Source organism: Epinephelus moara, chromosome 19 (assembly GCF_006386435.1).
Source record: "Epinephelus moara isolate mb chromosome 19, YSFRI_EMoa_1.0, whole genome shotgun sequence".
NCBI lineage: Eukaryota > Metazoa > Chordata > Actinopteri > Perciformes > Serranidae > Epinephelus > Epinephelus moara.
The window spans coordinates 19,728,660-19,748,444 of record NC_065524.1 but is presented as its reverse complement, the minus strand read 5'-3'; the positions used below and the strand labels follow the sequence as shown (position 1 = coordinate 19,748,444).

Sequence of the window (19,785 nt, the reverse complement as noted above, 5' to 3'; positions counted from 1 at the left end):
ACATTCCCTTGTTTACACTTTTATTATTTCGTATGACAAGAATTTGTATCACACAGTGTGGGGTGCCGCACAAACCTTTGATGCAGGTTATTGTGGCAACTCTTGGTCAAGATTTAAGCAGGCTTTGTCTCCGTCTTTGTTGGGCACCTTGGCAGTTGTATTTTGCTCTCAACTTTATCTAAGTTTTTATAGTATTTTGAGGCTTTTGCTGACAACATCACCTTAGTGCTGCTCCTCTGACCTTGGCTCCTCTGTGCTTGTCTTCCAGACTGGCTTTTTGACATACAGTTGGAAACTGTTAATTTAAAATGATACCAGAATGCAGGGGCCATGATTCCTCCTCTATATACTAAACTGCTGACTAAATACAAAAATATGTGTTGGCTAAATGCATTTTGTGATATTACTCAGCATGTGTGAGAATAGTCCAAAAGGATTTTAAAGTAAGATCTGGATTATGCAAATACATAATAGGAAACTCATTAATAATTTGCATGCTCCACCTTCACTTTAATGCATGACTGGACTATATTACATTGTTTTCTATTGGTGTGTCATTCTAAGGCTGAAAAAAAGATTACATCAAGCCATGTAACTTCAATTTATGACATGTTATGATATAAAAAGCCACCTTGCAAAATCTTTGAGTACAAACTGCGGACAAACTTAGTTTTTCTCTTACTCAGAGTATAGTCTATCCGCTTCATGATCTGCACAGGTTTGGAGGCAACACAAGTAAACTATGTGATTGAATAGTCTATGAAAAATAGTTTTATGATGTTTGTTTTGTCAGTTGTTCCTTTGTAATAATTTACAGTGAAAAAGGCTTTTATTGTTCTCACCGATGTCAGTGTATTGGATAGTTCACACATTAGGTTGCTTCCCTGCGCAAGGACGCACAAGATCATTTAGATAAATATCTCATTAACTGATAATGAAAAGGACTATTGAGTGTGAACTCAGACACAGCGGCCGGTCTTAATGAAAAGTCCCCCTTTTATTCGATACCATCCAGCTGCACCGAGTCCTTGATATCCCATTGCTACCGGGCTCCATCTCTCTCACTTTCTCCGCTCGTCCTTGTTGATCCTTTCAGTTGATCCGTCTGGACATTGAGCAGAAGGAGGCTAATAACAGCCTCAGGCATGTCGCTGGGTCTCAGATGATGGAGATGCGAGGCTACAGGGAGAGATAAGGGCGGAGGACACAGTGACACTGGAAGGTGTCAGACAGGGGGAGTGCTGTTAGAATGGAGGAGTAAAAGTGTTAACCCAATAGAGGAAAAGTTGTATCCAGTAAAAAGTAAAAAAAAAGCCCTTACCTCTTCTCAGACAGCCCAGTCACCAGATTAAAATGTTGGCATTGTATGTTTCTGCAATCCACAGATATGTTACATTTGTACATTTCATACACATGACGTAGTTCAGATTGCATATGAGCTGAGTTTCTCATCAGGAGGAGGAGGGGGTGGTAGATGGTTTGACACCTAGGTGAGACAGATGCTGACCAGCAGACCACTGTCCAGACCAGCAGAGGCAGGTGTTTTTTAACAACAGTTTGGGACATGTTCAGCTGTGTTTGTGGCAGCAAAAGCTTGTATCTTTCAACAGGAATTCAGGACGTGTTCAGCTGTGTTTGTAGCGAAGAGAGCGTGTGTTTTTTAATGGCAATTTGAAACATATCCAGCAAGTGTTTGCAACATATCCAGAGTCACACTGGGTAACATATCTGATGTTCGTGGTGACAAATCCAGGTATAGCCAAGCATAATGTTTTTCGAACCCAAACCAAGAGTTTTTTTGTGCCTAAATCTAACCACACATTAACTACAGCACTGTCATAACATACAGTTAAAAGCCTACAAACGTTACGTGTTCTGAGTTTGCATAAATGTACAATGCTGTTGCTGTTGTATTCTGTACTCTCAGACACTCTGGATAGCAACACAGCTAAATGCCTGCATGTGCAGTTGAAGAAGAAATGATGAGTAGCTGTGTGCCTCACTGATGGAGGGGTGAGAGCTAAGAAGTGGCAGACAAGAAGGTGTTGAGAGAGAGCACAAAGGGTGCTTGACAACAGAGCTTGTAAAGTCAGCGTTGGCTGGTTGCTGGGCAGATAAACTTAATTGGATGTAAAAGACACCTAAAGCTCAAACACACACACTTCTGAGCACATATGCTTTATTTTAGAAAGCTGATTCATTGCTACACTTGCGCAGTTCGAGCTAAGATATAACACACTATACATGCTTCCATCGCCACAAGAGTCCCACTGCACACTGATACAATTACACTGTTAACCCCGTCCAGGGTGGGCTGGCTGTGGGGGGTACTTAAAATCTAGGTCACTGAGACACTTAGACACACACATAAGATGGTGTCAGTCTCAATCTGTCAGAGGTTGTGCGTGGGCTGACACTGATTCGACTAAAGATCTGAAGGATGCTGTTGGTGTGTTTGGTTGAAAGTGTGAGCTTGCTGAAGTTGTGCTGATGACGGGGAGCTGCCTCAGTGGTGTTTGTGAAGTATCTGCTCCTGAAGGAGTCAACAGAGATCCTGAGTATGTCTGGGGGAGGGGGAGGAAGGAATAAATAGATTTACTGTTGAGTGAAGTAACCACACACTGGAGAGAGATAGAGAGGGAGAGGAGGGATGCGGGGTGGGAGACTATCGACTGAAACTGTCGTCAAACAGTGTGATGCAGAATGAGGGAAGAAGAGGAGGGATGGAGAGAGGAGGAGAAATAGCCACTTTCAGTCAGACGCTGGCACCATGTGAGGGAGGGAAAGTGTCTCTGGCGTCTTCAGACCAGACTCTGCCAAGCTTCGTAGTCCACCCTCCCACCTCCAAACCCCTATACTGTACACACACACACACACACACACACACACACACACACACACACACACCAACTGTCCTCAGCCTGCTCTATCATGTAAATATGAGCCATCTCTTCTTGTTCATTGGCAGGCCCAGGGTGAGTCTTAGTTTCCGGCTGTGTCTCAGTCTGCCTTAAATCTACTCCTGGCTTGTATTGTATGACAGAATTATATCAGTTTTTATTGTTTTATCAAGAGCTAAAATGGTTAGTGACACAATTTGCTTTCAATTGACAGAATGTCGATTAATTCCATCTTCATGTGATTTTCAATCAAATAAATAACTTTGTCTTTAAAGCTGCACTAACCATTGTCAATTATTTGAGCATCTTTCAATTCTTTGTGTTGGTTTTACGACCTTGAGTCTCATTTTTTATGTTTTTGTTCACTCTCACAGCGCTTGTCAGCTTTGTTTTCAGCAGTAGCAGGCAGCTGTTTTTAGACATACTGAGTACCTGCTCAGCACCAAACAGCAGAAAGACAAAGCAGCAACTAACTGGTCATACATACTGGAGCATTAAGCAGCTAAGGAACCATATATTTCCCTTGGGAGTGGGTGGAGACCAAAACAAAGCTAAAAAAGAGAGTGACTATGGGAGTAACATTCATCAGATGGGCACAACCATGACTCCAAATGAATAATAAAGTTGCTTCATGTCTTCTGGATGTGTTAAATGGCAACTGTTTGCCAACACGTTAGCTTTAATAACTTTACAAGGCCATGATATGTCGAAGGTGTGTGATTTTTGTTTTGTTAATGCCTGCATCCAGACCTTGGATTCTGCCCTCTTCATCGAGGTGACTGATTTGTCTGGCATTGTGACAGCTGGTTTCTTGGTTAAAACAAAAAACAATCCCATGAGTGCTGCACAGGGACTAACAATTAGCCAATAAGTGCCAGTGGGCGGGACTTACACCATTATCAAGCTGTTGTCAAGCAGTGCGCCGAAACAATGAGGAGCAATAACAAGATTGGTGTCTAATATAGATCAAATAGACGCTGCTATTGAGGCTGCTATAAATCGAAGTGTCTTCTTAGTATTGCCAAACATCCTAGTGTTTTTTTTTTTTACTTTAATCTAAAACCTCTGCAAAACTTAAACATTAGATTCAAGCAGATATGTTGGACGCCAGTGATTGGTCAGGGAAAATCAAATCCCCCTCCCCCACGGAAATTAGTTGGAGTGGATGCAATGTCTGACTGAAGACACAAGGAGTTGACAATTCTGTCAGAAGTGGCCAAATAAAAACATTTTGCAGCTTTAAGAAACCAAACATTAACTTTGAGTGTAGTTTCTCATATGCGCAAAGCATAGCTTTTCTCAATTTCTTAAAACTGTGAACTTGTGTCTCCCTTCTCTGGCAGTGAGAGTAAAACCATAAACACCATTGACGCATGCTTAGAACCACTTCTCCACCACCCCCGAGAGCGCTCTTTTCAAGTCTTTTTTTGACTTGAATACTTTCTCTGATCGCCAAGTTCCCTTTTTATCTGGAGCATCTACTCCATCTCTCCCAGCTTCCTTTTTTTGGTTTTTCATCTAAATTTCAAACTGTTAGCACACACAGTATCAGAGGTATATAATTTAGAATCACGCACAAATAGATGAATCATTGAGAAAACAAAACAAAAAAGCATTGCCAATCAGAAAAAGACAATAAATTAGTCTCTCCTCCCTTTAGCTTTGACTTGTTGACGTAAAACACATAACTTCTGGCTAACCTGTGCAGGAAAGTCACCACAGGCACCTGACACAAAAGCCTGGTGTACCTAGAAATACAGAGAGCTTTCCCTGGCAGCTGTAGGCTTCATCAACAATGTGCAAACTTGTTTGGCAAGAGCTTGACTGTAACAGATGTTCATTTATATGTAAAAGTCCCGTACTCCAGCTTCAACAGCATGAATTCTGTATCCTTGACTTTTTTGGCTGCTGGCAGAAGCAATTTTGAGACTTAAGATATTTGTCACAAACGCTATAAATCATCATCATGGACTGGACTGTTATGTGAAATCCATACAATGAGCTGATAAAGACAGAGTATGAGAGCTGGACCCATATCAGCGCTGATGCCTGTGGGTCTGAGATAACACTAATTGTTTTGTGTCAGCTTTGATTGGCAGCTGTCTGTTTCGCGCTGAAGCAGTCACACCTTTCACGCTGTACACACACATCACACTGTCAGCGTGTGTCCAGGAAACCACTTAACTTCTCATTAATTATGTATTGATGCAGTCGATGCCAAGCTCTGCTGCTTACAGGAAACTCTGGTGCTCACGCAGCTCTTTGATCAGTCACCTGATGTGACTCGCTGAGTTGGTCCGGAGGGTTTCATCAGTGTGCACTCTACTTGTAGAGCTGCATTCCTCACAGTTTAGAGTTGGGAATCTCCCTGCATTTTGAAACAAGGAAATTTACTGAGATACTTTAAAGCCTTTAAATGTATTTTTGCAGTTGGTGATCAATCAGACATCATACAAATTAGCTCTAAGTGAATTGAAAAATGGGGAAGGCGACTATAGTAGGATGCAAAGTATACTTTGATGAGGGTAGAATGATCATGCATCTTATTTATGTGTGAAAGTTCATTCTCTCAGTACTCTGATTGCTTGCTGTCAGGGTCTTTGTTGTACCTAAAGAATTACAGATATAAGGTTTGCTGGTGTTTAGATCAAGTTTGTGCCTTGACTGTGATCTTGACTGGTCCTTTCAAAGTAAGAGTTACTTTTTATTGCGCATTTTAGTTACACGAAGATAAAAACACTGATGAGACAGTAATTATTGACACATTACCAGCACAAAATAAAGAACCATGATACTGACTGAAATCGATTTCCCTGCTATGTCTTAGGAAGCAGCAGCATGAATGTCTATAATTGCAAAGAGGTTCAGCATTGTGTAGGTGAATCAGTGCTGTTTGAAGGCGGTGCGTGATGGCCGCCTCCTGAGTCTCTGGAGCCAGAAAGTCTATTAACGGACTTTCATCGACGCAGCAGCAAGAGACTGATGTCATCATCTCGCTGTAATTGCATCTCAAGTGTATGTGTGTGGGTGCATGCTTGTGTTGTAGGATGTGTTTTGTGTGTGAGAGCCAGTGTTTCAGAGTCATTCAGCCAGCTGCATCACCAACATCTGCGGAAGAAGAGAGCAATGTCATCCCACTGTGTATCTGTGTGTTAAGGTGTGTGTTTAAGTGTGTGTGTGGGTGTGCACGGATGTGTTCCCCACTGTAACTCTCTGTCTGTATTCGAGTGAGTTATGTAATTTCTGTGACAAAATTTGTAATTCATATTGGAATCACCCAAGTGTGGAAGTGATACTGTTTCTTTGCAATAGACAGAATAGGAAGGGGAAATGTTTTGATACCATATCTTGCACAGCAACGATTATTTTCATTGTTGATTAATCTGATTGTTTTCTTGATCAATTGACATGTAATTTGGTCTATAAAATGTCAGAAAATGGTGAAAAATGCACAAGATTATGTCCTTAAATGTCTTGTCTTGTCCACAACCCAGAGATTATCACTTTATTTTCATGGAGGGGTAAAGAAACAAGAAAATATTCAGACATTCACATTTTAGGAGATGAAATCAGAGAATTTTGACCTTTTATTAAAAAAGGTTATTACTCAATTATCAAATAAGTTGCTGGCAATCGATTAATTTTTGCAGCTCTTTTGTCAGTGACATTGAAATGTGTGACTGCAAAATATTAATATTCATTACATAGTTTACGTATTTGTGGAGTGAGAATATGAATCGTGTGCAACCGAATCTACAGAAGAATTCATTAAGGACCCTAATGTGCTGCAATATATTTGAGGGCATGAAAACATTTTTTAGTTTAAACCACGTTTGGAAAGAAAACACTGTGGGGCACAGGCGGAGGAAAAAATCAAGCAACTCTAATAGAAAAATCAATACTCATAGTTGCGACTGTCGAGTTCGATTTGCTCAGTGAAAATAAAGTATATACTTTTACATTTCCCAGGGCCCTGAATATCATTAGTGTCTGATTTAATGTGGAAACGCTATCCAACATTTTCCGCATCGCTGATGTTGCACTGATGACTCTATAGACCCACAGCAGAGCAGCACAAATGTCTCTCCCCCGATCTGCCCTCATGTAGAATAACACACGTCCGAGGTGACCAGAGCTCGAGCTACCTCCCCTCGAAGCTTGAAAGATATGACATGCACGCACTGTTGAAATGGGTGTGAATTGATGCACACCTGTTCACCCTTCAGACTATTAATAGTGCTCTCTTACTTGAATAGTATTTCCTGTCCTGCTGCAGCTAATGATAATAAAATAAATGGTCCACCTGTGTGTGTGTGTTGCAGGTGGGGAAGGAGACTGTTCAAACCACTGAGGACCAGGTGATGAAGAGAGACATGCCTCCTGCGTTCATTAAGTAAGTCTGTTTCTGGAGCACCATGTAAGAAAAAGCACTGCTCTTGTTTCTTTGTTTAGCTCCTTCTGTTCGTCTCGCACCCACAGAAATACCCAGTGACAAAATTATGGAAATGATCCATTTTTATCTCAGTAGACAGAGAACTTGTTAAAAAGAGGATTCCAGACGATTTAATGTCAGGAAACATGGCTGCGTTCCCAGCTGCAACAAAGAGCCACTTCTGAGGACGAGCCCGGGCGGCTGTCCGGCTCCCTGCATCCAGACCGCTGAGAGGCTGTTTGTTGTTTTCCAGCTTGCATCCAAAGAGCTGACATGAACTCTGGGTGCCGGCTGAGAGCTGCTACTCAGCAATCCTGGGACTTGGACATCTGGCGGTGTTTGCACGCTTGAATGTGTTGCATTTTATGCTTTTACTGTGTGTTAGATATCATCAGTTTCCAGTTTGTTCTCGCCCTGATTTCCTATCTCTGGTGTTTTCAGTGTCCAATTAATTTTTCAGTTCAAAGGAAAAGTTCCAGCAGATCCACACACTGCTCTCTCTCAGGCCCACTGGCACACACGCACGGGGGACTACACCATAAATCTCACTCACAGGGCTTAGAAAGGGGCGTGTGGGAATGTGAACCAGCCTAAATATAGATGAACCAGCAGCCATCGATACCCTGACCAATGGGGTCAGAGAGAGGAGGGCTTTATTCAAGTGCTCTTAAAATCCATCTTCAGGTTAAGCTGATCATTGATCTCTTCAAAATGGGCAAGCTGAAAAGGGAAAGCCCCAAACTTTTACCATTCTTGGTGAATTTTAAAGTATTAAAGGTAACCTTATCTCCAACACAACAAACTCAGATTTAACTACAGGGCATTCAGAGCTGTGTCATTGCTCTTTATATGGATGAGACGGACTTTCAGAACAGAAAAATGTCTTCAAATGTGGCACACTTCCCCATGTGTGCACGTTATGACCGTCTCTTGTTACCAGGAGAGCAGCTCTTTTAAGCGAGTGGCAGATGGTTTTCTTTTCTAGACATGAGATCTGATCTATTTGATTTACAAGGCGATAAATTCCTGTGATTGGTAACTGTGCTGCTCATCTCAAGCCGTGCTCGTGTATTTTCAGGGTGGAGAACTCGAGCTCCAAGCTCGTCCAGGCGTCTCAGATGCTAAAGGCAGATCCATACTCTGTTCCTGCACGAGACTACCTGATCGATGGATCCAGAGGGATACTGTCTGGAACGTCCGACCTGCTCCTTACTTTTGATGAGGCAGAGGTGTGTGCGTGTATGTGTGTGTGTGTGTTTGGCTCCTTATATTCATGACCTGAGAAACACTCTTACTTCAGAGGTGTGGTATCTTTCAGGGAAATAAAGCTTTATATAGCTGCACAGAGGAAGGAGGAACTCAGCTTAGAGCAAGTCTGTAATGGAGTCTCGAATGCAGCCAGATCTAATCACCGAGATCAAATGACTTCCCTCTGTCATAACTCAGGGTGTGTGTTTGTGTGTGTGTGGTTGGCACAGTGTATATGTGTGTGAGGATATGGTATGTAGCAGCGTGCATGATGTGTATGTGTGTGTGTGTGTGTGTGTGTGTGTGTGTCTGATGGCAGCTCCATAAGTGGAATCTCATTGGGCACGTGATAATGCTCACCGTGTCTCATCACTAGCCTCATTTTTGAAAGAGCAGCTTCTCACAGTCACAAGACGCACATCACAAGACCGTGCACACACCAACACAAACAAACACTCCCACACACACACACACACACACACACACACCACAAAGAACAGGGTATCTTCAACGCCATCTAAAAAAAGCTCAGGCACACATTGAATTTTGTTCTCACTATAAAGAAGTTTGTCTCTCATCATTATTATCAGCTGTTGTTTTACGTCTGAATATCTTTTTGTGACTATGTTTGTGTTGTGTCTTAGGTGCGTAAGATAATTCGTGTGTGCAAAGGTATCCTAGAGTATCTGACAGTGGCTGAGGTGGTGGAGACCATGGAGGACCTCATCACTTACACCAAGAACCTGGGACCAGGTCAGCAGGAGATTTCTTTTTAAAATTAAAACTTTAAAGCTGCTCTCAAGTTCTTAAAATGTCACTTTAGGGGTGAAGTTTCACGCGACTAAATCTGAGAAACACACATTCGAAGAACCCCCATCCAAAATGCATTTGAAAATATACATTGTACGTTAAAAAAGAATATTTAAAGATTATTCCTTGGCATTTATGCCTTTATTTAATAGTTAATAGCACAGTGTATTCAGGCTCAACATATTCCATTAACTTCCTGAAGCCTTTACCTTCAACACAGTTAAGTGGAAGCATATCTTGTGAAGTCATTGTCGTGATGAGCTGCATTATCTTCTCAGACCGGGCGGGGTCACAGCATCTCCAGGTGAACAATGTCAATTTGGGAAGTGTGTGGCTAGCACCACTAGCAGCAGCAGCCGCCGTTTAATCGTTTAGACGACTAATCGTGCGCATTCCTTGTTACAAGGGATCAAATCATGAGAATTTTTTCAGCCTTCATATGAAGTATCTCAGAAAATGTGTATGTTTTCACTGCTAACAATCCAAGTGCACAATGAATGGCCTCAGAATACATGATACAATGCACCTATGAGCAACTGAATCTTTATTAAAGTGGAAACAGACAATTTTTAACAACCCCACTCCCTTCCCCTGGTATTATTGTGCATTATATATACATAGAAATATTGTATATATAAATATTATACATTATAAATATTATGTATAAGTTGTATAAGTGGTGGCGCCACTGTCACAAAGGCAACCTTATTGGCAGTTTTCCCCAGAGCCTAACAACAGGGCTCTTTTATTTTTGCTGGGTAGAGTTTCCACAGTTAATTTGGTCGTTCCACTCTCCTTTTCCACGGCCGGGGATAATAACTGCAAAGAACTTACATTTATACTTGCTGGTAACTGGGGATAGCTACGCATAGCTGCCGGGGAAAACAAAAACACTATCCTCTTCCAGTTTTGGATTGCGCAATAGTTGACGTACTCACTTAGTGCTATATATCAAGTCTTCAAGTTTTCCCAGGAGATCGGACCCATTGCCAGACAGGATTACACAGTGAAAGCGAGGCTTATAGTGAACTAATCTAAATGCAGATGGTGTCATACTATAACCATTACATTGTGTAATCAGTATTTATTTCATAATGTTAAGTTAAAGCAAAAAGATGTGTCTATTTTCACTTCAAAATTCTTACACGTCTAGTAAACTGTGTCTGTAATAAGTTGTCTCATCACATGTGCATGACACTGTTTGACACCTGTGGAAGTGTTTTACAAGGGCCGCTACTAAGACATTTTCAAACAGTGCAATTAACCTTTTGTTTTAGACTCTTCTGTTCGTTAAAGGTCCATCTGTCATGATGAAAACCTAAATGAACTCCTGACTGCTCCTCTGACACTAAGATGCTGTGATTGAGGATCAGGCAGGAGAGCAGGACCATAAACAGGCTATTTATCATCAGAGGTAAAAGGTCAGTCTTGTTGTCAGAGCACTGTGGCATAATGAGCCGGAGGAAATCTGATGCCAAGGTTTTCTCACACTTGACTGATGCTGTCATTGTGCGAGATCAGTCGTTCGTGTAGTGATGATTTGTTTGGATGTGTCGGAGCTACTCAGTTGGTGAATACGCCGGAGGATGCCCTCGGCTTCTGATTGTTCGAGCGTAGTTAAACTGTGATGCTAATGCTAACAAACCCAAAGTCACAAACATTTGCTGCACTCTACCTGCTGGTTGGTTTTGGTAACCTCTAACTTCCCCATGTTTCTTCCAGGGATGACCAAAATGTCAAAGATGATTGAGGAGAGGCAGCAGGAGCTGACGCACCAAGAACACAGACAGATGCTAATAAACTCCATGAACACTATCAAAGAGCTGCTGCCTGTTCTTATATCAGGTGTGTATGTGGGACTGTGTGTGTCTGTGTGTGTCTGTGTGTGTGCAAATGACAGCACAGGTCACTGAGCATCCAACAGTTGTTATAGCAACGCTGATAATTACAGTCATTAGTTGCTGGGGATGTCAGACTGACTACGCACAATTCGCCCACTAGCTGCTCTGCTGGCATCTCTCATACACTGCACCAGCAAAGAAGAGAAACACTGTTACAGCTGCACAGTCAAACACACACATTCAGTGTGGCTGTAATGTCAAAGAAGTTTGGACACAAAGTTTGATCTGACAAGATATCGAGCTACTTTACAAATTAAAGTTGCATTAATCAATATTTTCAAATTAAAAACGGGTTGTACTTGTGAAAGACGTCAGTGGTGGTGATGAACTCTCAGATCATTATCCTCTGACTCCTCAGCTCTGTGGAGCGTTTTAGCATCTTTCAGCTTATCGTTTTGGTTTTGTGGCCCACAACCGTACTGTTCTGATTCACTTTCATTGCCCTTATCAGCGTCATTTTTAAAAAAGCTCTGACAAACCCACTGTGCGCTTCATGCAGCACCATATAGACTAAGGCGCCATGTCCACCAAAGGGTGACAGGACATTTTTGCAATGATTTGCAATGGGAGCACTACGTATTTACGCCATGCTACAAATGCTGAGCCTAAATTCTGCCCTGAACGCTGCCGATTGGGTGTACACTGCGCTCGTCATGGTCACTGCGGTCGCTCAGTCACAGTGGGAGAGAGACAAACCGTCACATCTTAAATGTACAAATGCTGAACGACAACAATGGAGAAGAAATCTGTTAATATGCTGCATATATATTTTGTTTCCTCTCATGAGCCCAAACAGACTAGTGGTCTGTCCTCTCTCCCTGCATGCTTCAGCTTTCCCCTCATCCAGAGCCGGTATTCTACTTTGTGCCGACATGTTTACTTCTGCGGATATTCCATATCATAGCAACCAGACGCAACCATCTCAGCTGAAAAAATGCCGCACCTCCAAAGCGCTCTCACTGGCTCCCAGCTGGGTATTTCCTGAGGAGCGCCTGGCATTTTTAGCTATAAAAAAATGCTTTGGTGGACAGGAGGCTTTCACATTAGGGACACAGGAATTCCATTATCCTGATGGAGTATATAGTTATGTTATTATGGAGAGTCACACACTGATATACTTTTGTTTCTTATTTTACGGTTAAAGTTACTAATCACCTGATGTGCATAGACTATGTATCTGTATATGTTATTGTATGTTATTTATTGTCTTCATATAAGCCGGTTGTCCTAAAAAGACAAATATACAGCTTTAAATTGGGGGGCTGTTGTTGGTTTTTGACATTGTGTCCAAAATATAAACCATAGCAGGCGTAGTGTGAAGGTCGGGAGATCTTGTGATTGCTGCTCTTTGCCACACTGTAGGGACAACATCAACAAATATCTTACAGATGATGTATGCACTTGGGTACGGGACAACATTACTGATGTGAAAGGTGAGCAGCAGGAGATGGGGGAGGGATTGTACTTGGGCACAGTACGAATCAATGGTACCTAATATTAAGACATCCCAAGTTAGTGACTAAATGGTGAACATAATGCATAAGCATCTAGCAGCAAAAGACATAGGTAGTTCCCTCAGGAGATGGTGGAGACCAAAAACAGAGTTAAAAAGAGAGTGAATATTAAAATTGCATTTGTAAAGTGGCCAGAAACAAGACGTCAAATGAATGATAATGTTACTTCGTACTGTTTGTTTAAATCTTAAGCCTCAGACCGCTCTAAATACTCTGTTTCCAATGATTTGTTTTTTACTTTTGAGAGCTGACATCAGCTGGTGACAGATTTCTTTTTAGAGCCATCTGCTCCAGGCATGCTACTGCAGGTGTTTACAATAGATACTACTACATACAACAACTGTTACATGCAACTAAATGCTAACATCAGGAAATATGTCATCTTGGTTCTCGATGTTGTTAATTTCTCCACAATTTTGTGTCATAAGATTTTGGTTTATAAGCATTTCTTGGTGATTTTTTTTTACGGTATAAAGTGCCGCCATACTCTGTTACAGTCATTTTTCGGCTGAATTGAGGGTATGGAGACACTCAGATGCGGAGGACTCACAAATGCTGACCAATCAGAGCAGACTGGGCTTTTTTTGGGAGGGAGGCTTAACAAGACAGGTGCTAAAATGAAGTGTATCAGACAGAGGATGAACACAGGTGTTTCAGCACAGACAGTGTGAGAAAGTGAGAGTGAGAGTGTTTTTTGATCATTAAAATGTGTAAACGTGTTTTAGTAGAAGCCTAAAATACAAGTATGAGCCTGAAAATTAGTGTGATGGGTCCCCTTTAAGTGATTATAGCAAGTTTCACATTACTCTGATCATAGTTTCTGTTTGTCAGTTATTTAGACATTTCTGGTGAAAACTCTCTTTTGGGGTTTTGCTATAGCAATTTTTTGTACTACACTACTATTAGTTGTTTTTTTTTAAATAAATAGTTGCCTCATTTGTGATGGATATATGCTCCTGTATGTCTGTAATCATAACTACTCATGTTTCTGTCCTCAGCTATAAAGATTTTTGTGGCAACCAAGAGCAGTCGAGGTGCCGGCCTTGAGGAGGCAGAGAGGAACAGACGGTTTACCTTTGAAAAGATGAGCGCTGAAATCAACGAGATCATAAGAGTCTTACAGCTCACCACGTGGGATGAAGACGCCTGGGCCAATAAGGTATGACCTGTGCTGCACATTTGACCCCTGATTTTCTTCATTTTTTACCTTAACCCCCCCCCCAAAAAAACAACTTAAAAAATCCCCACGTACCTAAATCAGATGATCACTTTTGCTTTGGAGTGCCTGTTTGCACACACATAGCCACACACTTCCCCACCCTGCTGCAGAGAGCATCTCTCAACAAAAAAAAATTCACTCTTTACTTTCTGTCTCCACTTTTTCTTTTGCTCGGTAGTATAACTCCTGGTTTTTCTTTTTCTTTTCTTTCTTTACCTTCCTCCTCCATTCTTTTCCTCCCTGTAGAAGGTAAGCCTGTTTCTCTCCCCCTCTGCAGTTTCCAGCATGCAAGTGTGTTTGTGAGAGAGTGCAGGAAATATGTCCTCATGCTTACATATCTGTCATGCTGGTATTTAACAGTAAGTGTGTCATGTGTTTTAGTCCACCGACTGTAACCTGACGTGATCTACATTGTTAAACGTGCATCTGTTTGTCTGTAGATGTCCATTTGAGTCAAATGGCTTGAAACAGATGACAGTTAAACGCTAAATATATTCAACTCATGTTCAGTCACTGTTTTTACTTCTCGTGCTGCTGATGTTTCCTGATTGATAGAGCTGTAAGTAGCACAATAAGGTGCTGTCTTAGGGCAGGATATACTCTCTTGTCAATGTTTTTTGGGCACATCAGTTGTGCCACAAGATCATTAACTGGCAAAGATCTGTTTCACTAGTCTAACCTGTAACCCTGCATGTTTCTCGGCACACAGCTACCTCAGACAATGATCTGTCTGTTTGTGTTTTTGTGTGTGTGTGTGTGTGTGTGTTTGCTGTGGACATACCGCATACTCTTGTGTATGAGCTGTGATAAGCACTTACTGTCAGTGTGTGGGGGAACCGCTGGCACACGATGACTGTCCTCCACTCAGGTCATGAATTATAGAAATAAGCTGGTTGGTGTCCAGACACATCCATAATAGATGGACTGTATTGAACGCTTCCACTTAAGTGGTTCATTCTTCTCTGAGCTGGAAAAAGGCCTTTTTTTTCCTCCACCTGTTATGAAGCAATAAAAGAGCTTGTGACATTTTAAAAAGAGAGATGGTGATCCCCCCTTAAATAAGTCATTTTAATATTACTTTTAATAATATATAAGTTAATTAGTTGGCCCGTACAGAATTTCTGAATACATAGATTTCACTTTACAATACAACCATAAAGACTTGTGTTGTTATGTATGACTTTAATTATGGTAAATAAATAATTTATTCATGCTTACAGATTAAGAATATAAATAAATGTAACTTTTTGGTTGCCAGATTGAGCTCACAATAAAGTAGATAACATTTGGCTGCAACGCCTTTCACCCAGTAGCCGTGTATTAATGACTAACTATCTAACTAAGTATGCAGCTAAATTTTTGTAAATAATAAATAATTGCACATTTCTTGGATCATTTACTTTAAAGGAAAAACGTTGGTTACATGCTGTATTTCTCTTATTGTCAACAAAGTGCACAACAAGATCAAAACCAGCAGTGAAATGTTCCTATACTAACAAGTATTACTTGTGTAGCCAAAGTCTGATAAAGTATAAACACGGCAGCTGAATACCAGCGCGGTAATTTATGTTAAATCAATCCTATAAACACACTCTGCTACTGTAAATACTGACTGACACCGCACATGTGTTTTAATCCGCTACTAATACAGGACGACCATCGCTCCACCCAGCTTAGTCTTAGCAAGGTGCTGGAAACATCAATGAGTTCAAGCTGGTGGAGAAGAATTCTGTGCACTTACATTTGTGCAGTTTGTGGAAATCTTTTCTACCAGTTTTCACTTGATTAATCCATAACTGAAAGTAGTCCCCAATGAAAGCACTATTTATTCATTTTTTAAATTGTGATTGATAAAAATTACAGTGCCCATCTGTTTTAGTTTTTTTTAAGTGTGTGTTTGTGGCCCATTTTACATCTTCGGTAGGAATGAATGGGTTTTGGGTCGAGTGGCGCAGGCAGGCTAGGGGAGTTTGAAAGAGACAGACTAACACGTAGTTGGTTTTAGTTTTTCTAGTGGCTTTGTTGACAGGAAGAAAAACATAAAATGACACCATCCTCTTCCTTTAAAAGGACAGTTCACCCTAAAATGAAAAACAAATTTTCCCTTCACCTCCTGCCAATCGTATCACCGCAAAGAAGGAAGCATGCATCTTCTGCTAGCTCACCTAGCACCACTGAGCAACTTAACATCACAGTTTAGCTTAGGAGGATGCCATTAATGTTAACACCTTGTGCTGTCATGAGCACGAGCCTCTCGTCCATGAGTAGATGCACACTTCCTTCTTGTGGTAATGTAGTTGGCAGGTGTAGTTCAGTAGAGAGAAAATAGTTCCCACATGAAACTGCTCACAACAAGGTTTGTGGATTATTTTGACTAACTGGGTCATGATTCCTGGAAAGAGACATTGCTGTTGGGTTTTTCAAATGAATTTTTGGCGCTTTGAGCACCACAAGTGGAGTGCCATCTAGTAGACATCTTTACAGCTGATAACTCCAACAATCAGCAGCTCACACCAAAACAGTCTAGGTTGATAAATAGAATGAAAGGTGAGAGGAAAGATCTGTATTTTTTATTTGGGGGTGAACTGTCTGTTTAATGTGGGCTCACAAACTTGCAACCCATTATAGAGTTTAAATAGAGGCCATTTTAGCACATTATTGTTGAATAAAAACTACTAAAGTCATCACTATAACTCTTTATTTACAGTACATCATTATGTAAAGCACTGGTTATTTAATACCCACTGCAGTTTTGATAGAGCTATACACAATGCCTTGTTTCCTCTTTCCTTCAGGACATGGAGGCTTTGAAGAGATGTCTGGCTTTGATTGAGTCAAAGATGGCACAAGCTAAAAGCTGGCTCAAAGACCCTCATGGACAACCAGGTAAGGGCATTTTTAATGCTTTCTGCTAAAACACTCAATTTAGAGGTTATCTCACAATGTGACCCTGAGGTGTGGTGTCGTCATCCCCAGGAGACCCCGGTGAGGTCGCCCTGCGTGTGATACTGGATGAAGCCGGTAAGGTGGGAGAGCTGTGTGCTGGGAAGGAGAGGAAAGATATACTGGCAACCGCCAAGGCTCTGGGACAAATGACCGACCAGATTGCAGATCTACGAGCCAGGTAGTGTGTTTGTAAGAGAGAATGTGAGTAAACTGTTTTCTTTACTCAGCCGTGTTCATGTGAAGTATGTTGACATCAAGTGTGTGTTTTTCTTTAATGGCAGAGGCCAGGGCCCGACCCCAGGGTGTGTGCAGCGTGCAGGCCAGTGCTCACAGGGCTTAGACTTGTTATTTGGCAAAGTGGACGGTGCTGCCCGCAGACTGGAGGCTCTAATCAATGCCAAGCAGGCCATTGCCAGGAGGCTGGATGCTGCGCAGGTCAGATAAAACAAGAAAAAGACTGTAATCCATGTTAACCCTCTCCCCAGTGAATGATACCTCCTCTCTGTATTAGATTCAGACTATTTCTGTCTCTTTTCCTCTATTTGCTTGTAATTTTTAGTGAATGATTTAAGTTATAAGGCAATGTGAGTAAGAGCAACAGCTGAATATTTAGAATTCGCAGTGTTTAGTGACTTTTTCCCATCATTGAAGATACAGATCTATGTTGTTTAGTTCATCAGATGAGAACAAAAGCCATGTATGTGCATTTTTTTAGGCCTGGCTGGCCGATCCTAACGGTGGTCCTGAGGGGGAGGAGAACATCAGAGCGCTACTAGCAGAGGCCAAACGCATCGCCGATCTATGTGAAGACCCCAAAGAGAGGGACGACATCCTGCGCTCCATCAGTGAGATCGCAGGCCTCACTGCCAGACTCGTGGAGCTACGCAAACAGTACGCTTTTCTTCCTCTGACACATGCAGGCCTAATGATGTTTTGTGACTTCATGTAATTCTTAGACCCTCTTCTTCTAGGCTCAAACTGCAACCTCATGCCATCAGTAGGTGGCATATTTTACCCACCTGGAAAATATGTTGTTGCCTGTCAACCCTGGGGATCAGTCCTACAATAAGGTTTCTCTTTGAATCTAGTGGGGGACAGATGGGGCTATGGTATTTATGTGGAGGGTCAGTAATGATTTGAGTCAACCTTAAAGGGAAATACAGCTCAATATAAGGATCATGCCGCTGACTTTCATTAATGAATTGTAGACGGCCAGTTTGTTGGGTAAGAAACAGTTCATTTACTGAATGGTGCTGTGGTGCAGTGAATCATAGCAAGATGAGTCACCATTGAGAATATATTTTCTCTACTCCACTTCCACTGCACGTGTTGACCATAAAAGGAAACCAGAGATATGACAAAGTGAGTCAAACGGCCCGGCTGGTATTAACATAAAAACTGTGGAGCTGAACTTTTAAAGGAGAAAAATGTGACTGCGCTCATACACAGGAAGATTTTAGGCATCATCGTACATTTTCATGTCTAGGAATAATAATTGGCTGTTTTCATTGGTAAACACTGTGTGGTTTTATAAGGACTGACACACAGCCTCAAAGAAATACTACACACAGAAACAGTTTGAAGCTTTGCAGCATCATTCATCATTTAGACACTGGAATTTTAAATCAACATTTGAATGTTGTGCTGCCATTTTAAAAAAAAAAAGGGTTTTGGCATGTCTCTTTATACCATTTGTAGAAATTAGATTACAGCGGTGCCTGATTGTCTCTGATTCGTGTGATCCACAATAACTCTCGAGCAAAGTCCAAAGTGAAGTCCAAAAATCTAATCTTTGAAAAATGAAAGATGTGATTATTTCCAAAATTTACAACTTGTTTTTATGTAATGAAATGTTCTGCTTCAATATTTGTTGGCATTTTGGCCTTTCAAAAACAACATTTTCACTGGACAGCAGTTTAACAGCACCATAAATTGCATTTATTCATCAAAGAAAATTGATTTAATAAAGACTAACTCATTTATCCATTAATGTCTTTATTCCTATTGAGGATATTGTTTGGGGATGGGTTTTTTTTAGGTCGAGGACATCATAAAATTTGTAATATTCAAAGCTTTCTTAGAAAACCTCAATAGAAACTTAAAAAAAAAGTTTAAAAAAATGTAGAAAATAAATAAATTAAAAATAGGTACAGTCTGTACAGCTTTAGACGTAATATTTCATTCTTCTGGATGAATGAAACTCATGATAATTTTTTTTAACTGTTCTATAAGAGTAATTGTCCTGGATCAGAAGTTGAGCTTTTGTGTCTGTGGAAACACATATGCTCTCAGTACGAAGCAGTAATGAAAACATTTTATCTTCATTTTTGGCGACACAAGACAAAAACTAATGTTGACAAAACAGATGAAAAAGTGGCATCAGCCTTTGACAGTATTTCCCTTTAAGGTGGTGTCTAACGGGGATATGGTGAGACATTGGGTGGCATGTAACGGAGAATTTCAACACTACATCACACCTTTTTGTTTCCCCCTCAAATCATGTCTCTATCTGACTTTGTCTCAGGGGTAAAGGTGACAGCCCAGAGGCCCGCGCATTGGCAAAGCAGATTGGGGCGGCGCTGCTGACCCTGCAGTCCAAAACAAACCGGGCTGTGGCCAACATGAGACCGGCCAAACCTGCCGTCACCTTGGAGGGCAAGATGGAGCAGGCCCTCCGCTGGGTGAACAACCCGGGGGTGGACGACAGAGGAGTAGGTGAGCGGGGTTGGATGACGGCTTGAGGGAGGGATGATGTAGCAGTTCAGAAATAAACACTCTGACCTTACATGTCTTTTGTCAGCCTGCATGGAGGATG

General features: G+C 41.4%; 1 protein-coding gene across 7 annotated transcripts in view; it reads left to right on the top strand.

The window, feature by feature from the left end:
• LOC126407126 (vinculin-like) overlaps positions 1-19,785 on the top strand; it is a 34,274-nt gene that overhangs the window by 1,322 nt on the left and 13,167 nt on the right. For 4 of the 7 annotated variants that reach the window (XM_050071809.1, XM_050071808.1, XM_050071812.1 and 1 more), the window contains exons 2-12: positions 7,223-7,293; positions 8,411-8,561; positions 9,225-9,333; positions 11,113-11,235; positions 13,804-13,964; positions 16,820-16,910; positions 17,001-17,148; positions 17,252-17,405; positions 17,686-17,861; positions 17,942-18,040; positions 19,495-19,685. In XM_050071809.1, the coding sequence (XP_049927766.1) occupies positions 7,223-7,293; positions 8,411-8,561; positions 9,225-9,333; positions 11,113-11,235; positions 13,804-13,964; positions 16,820-16,910; positions 17,001-17,148; positions 17,252-17,405; positions 17,686-17,861; positions 17,942-18,040; positions 19,495-19,685 (1,474 nt within the window). The remainder of the gene's footprint in view (positions 1-7,222; positions 7,294-8,410; positions 8,562-9,224; positions 9,334-11,112; positions 11,236-13,803; positions 13,965-16,819; positions 16,911-17,000; positions 17,149-17,251; positions 17,406-17,685; positions 17,862-17,941; positions 18,041-19,494; positions 19,686-19,785) is intronic. The other 3 variants (XM_050071813.1, XM_050071811.1, XM_050071810.1) reach the window with 1 other exon arrangement.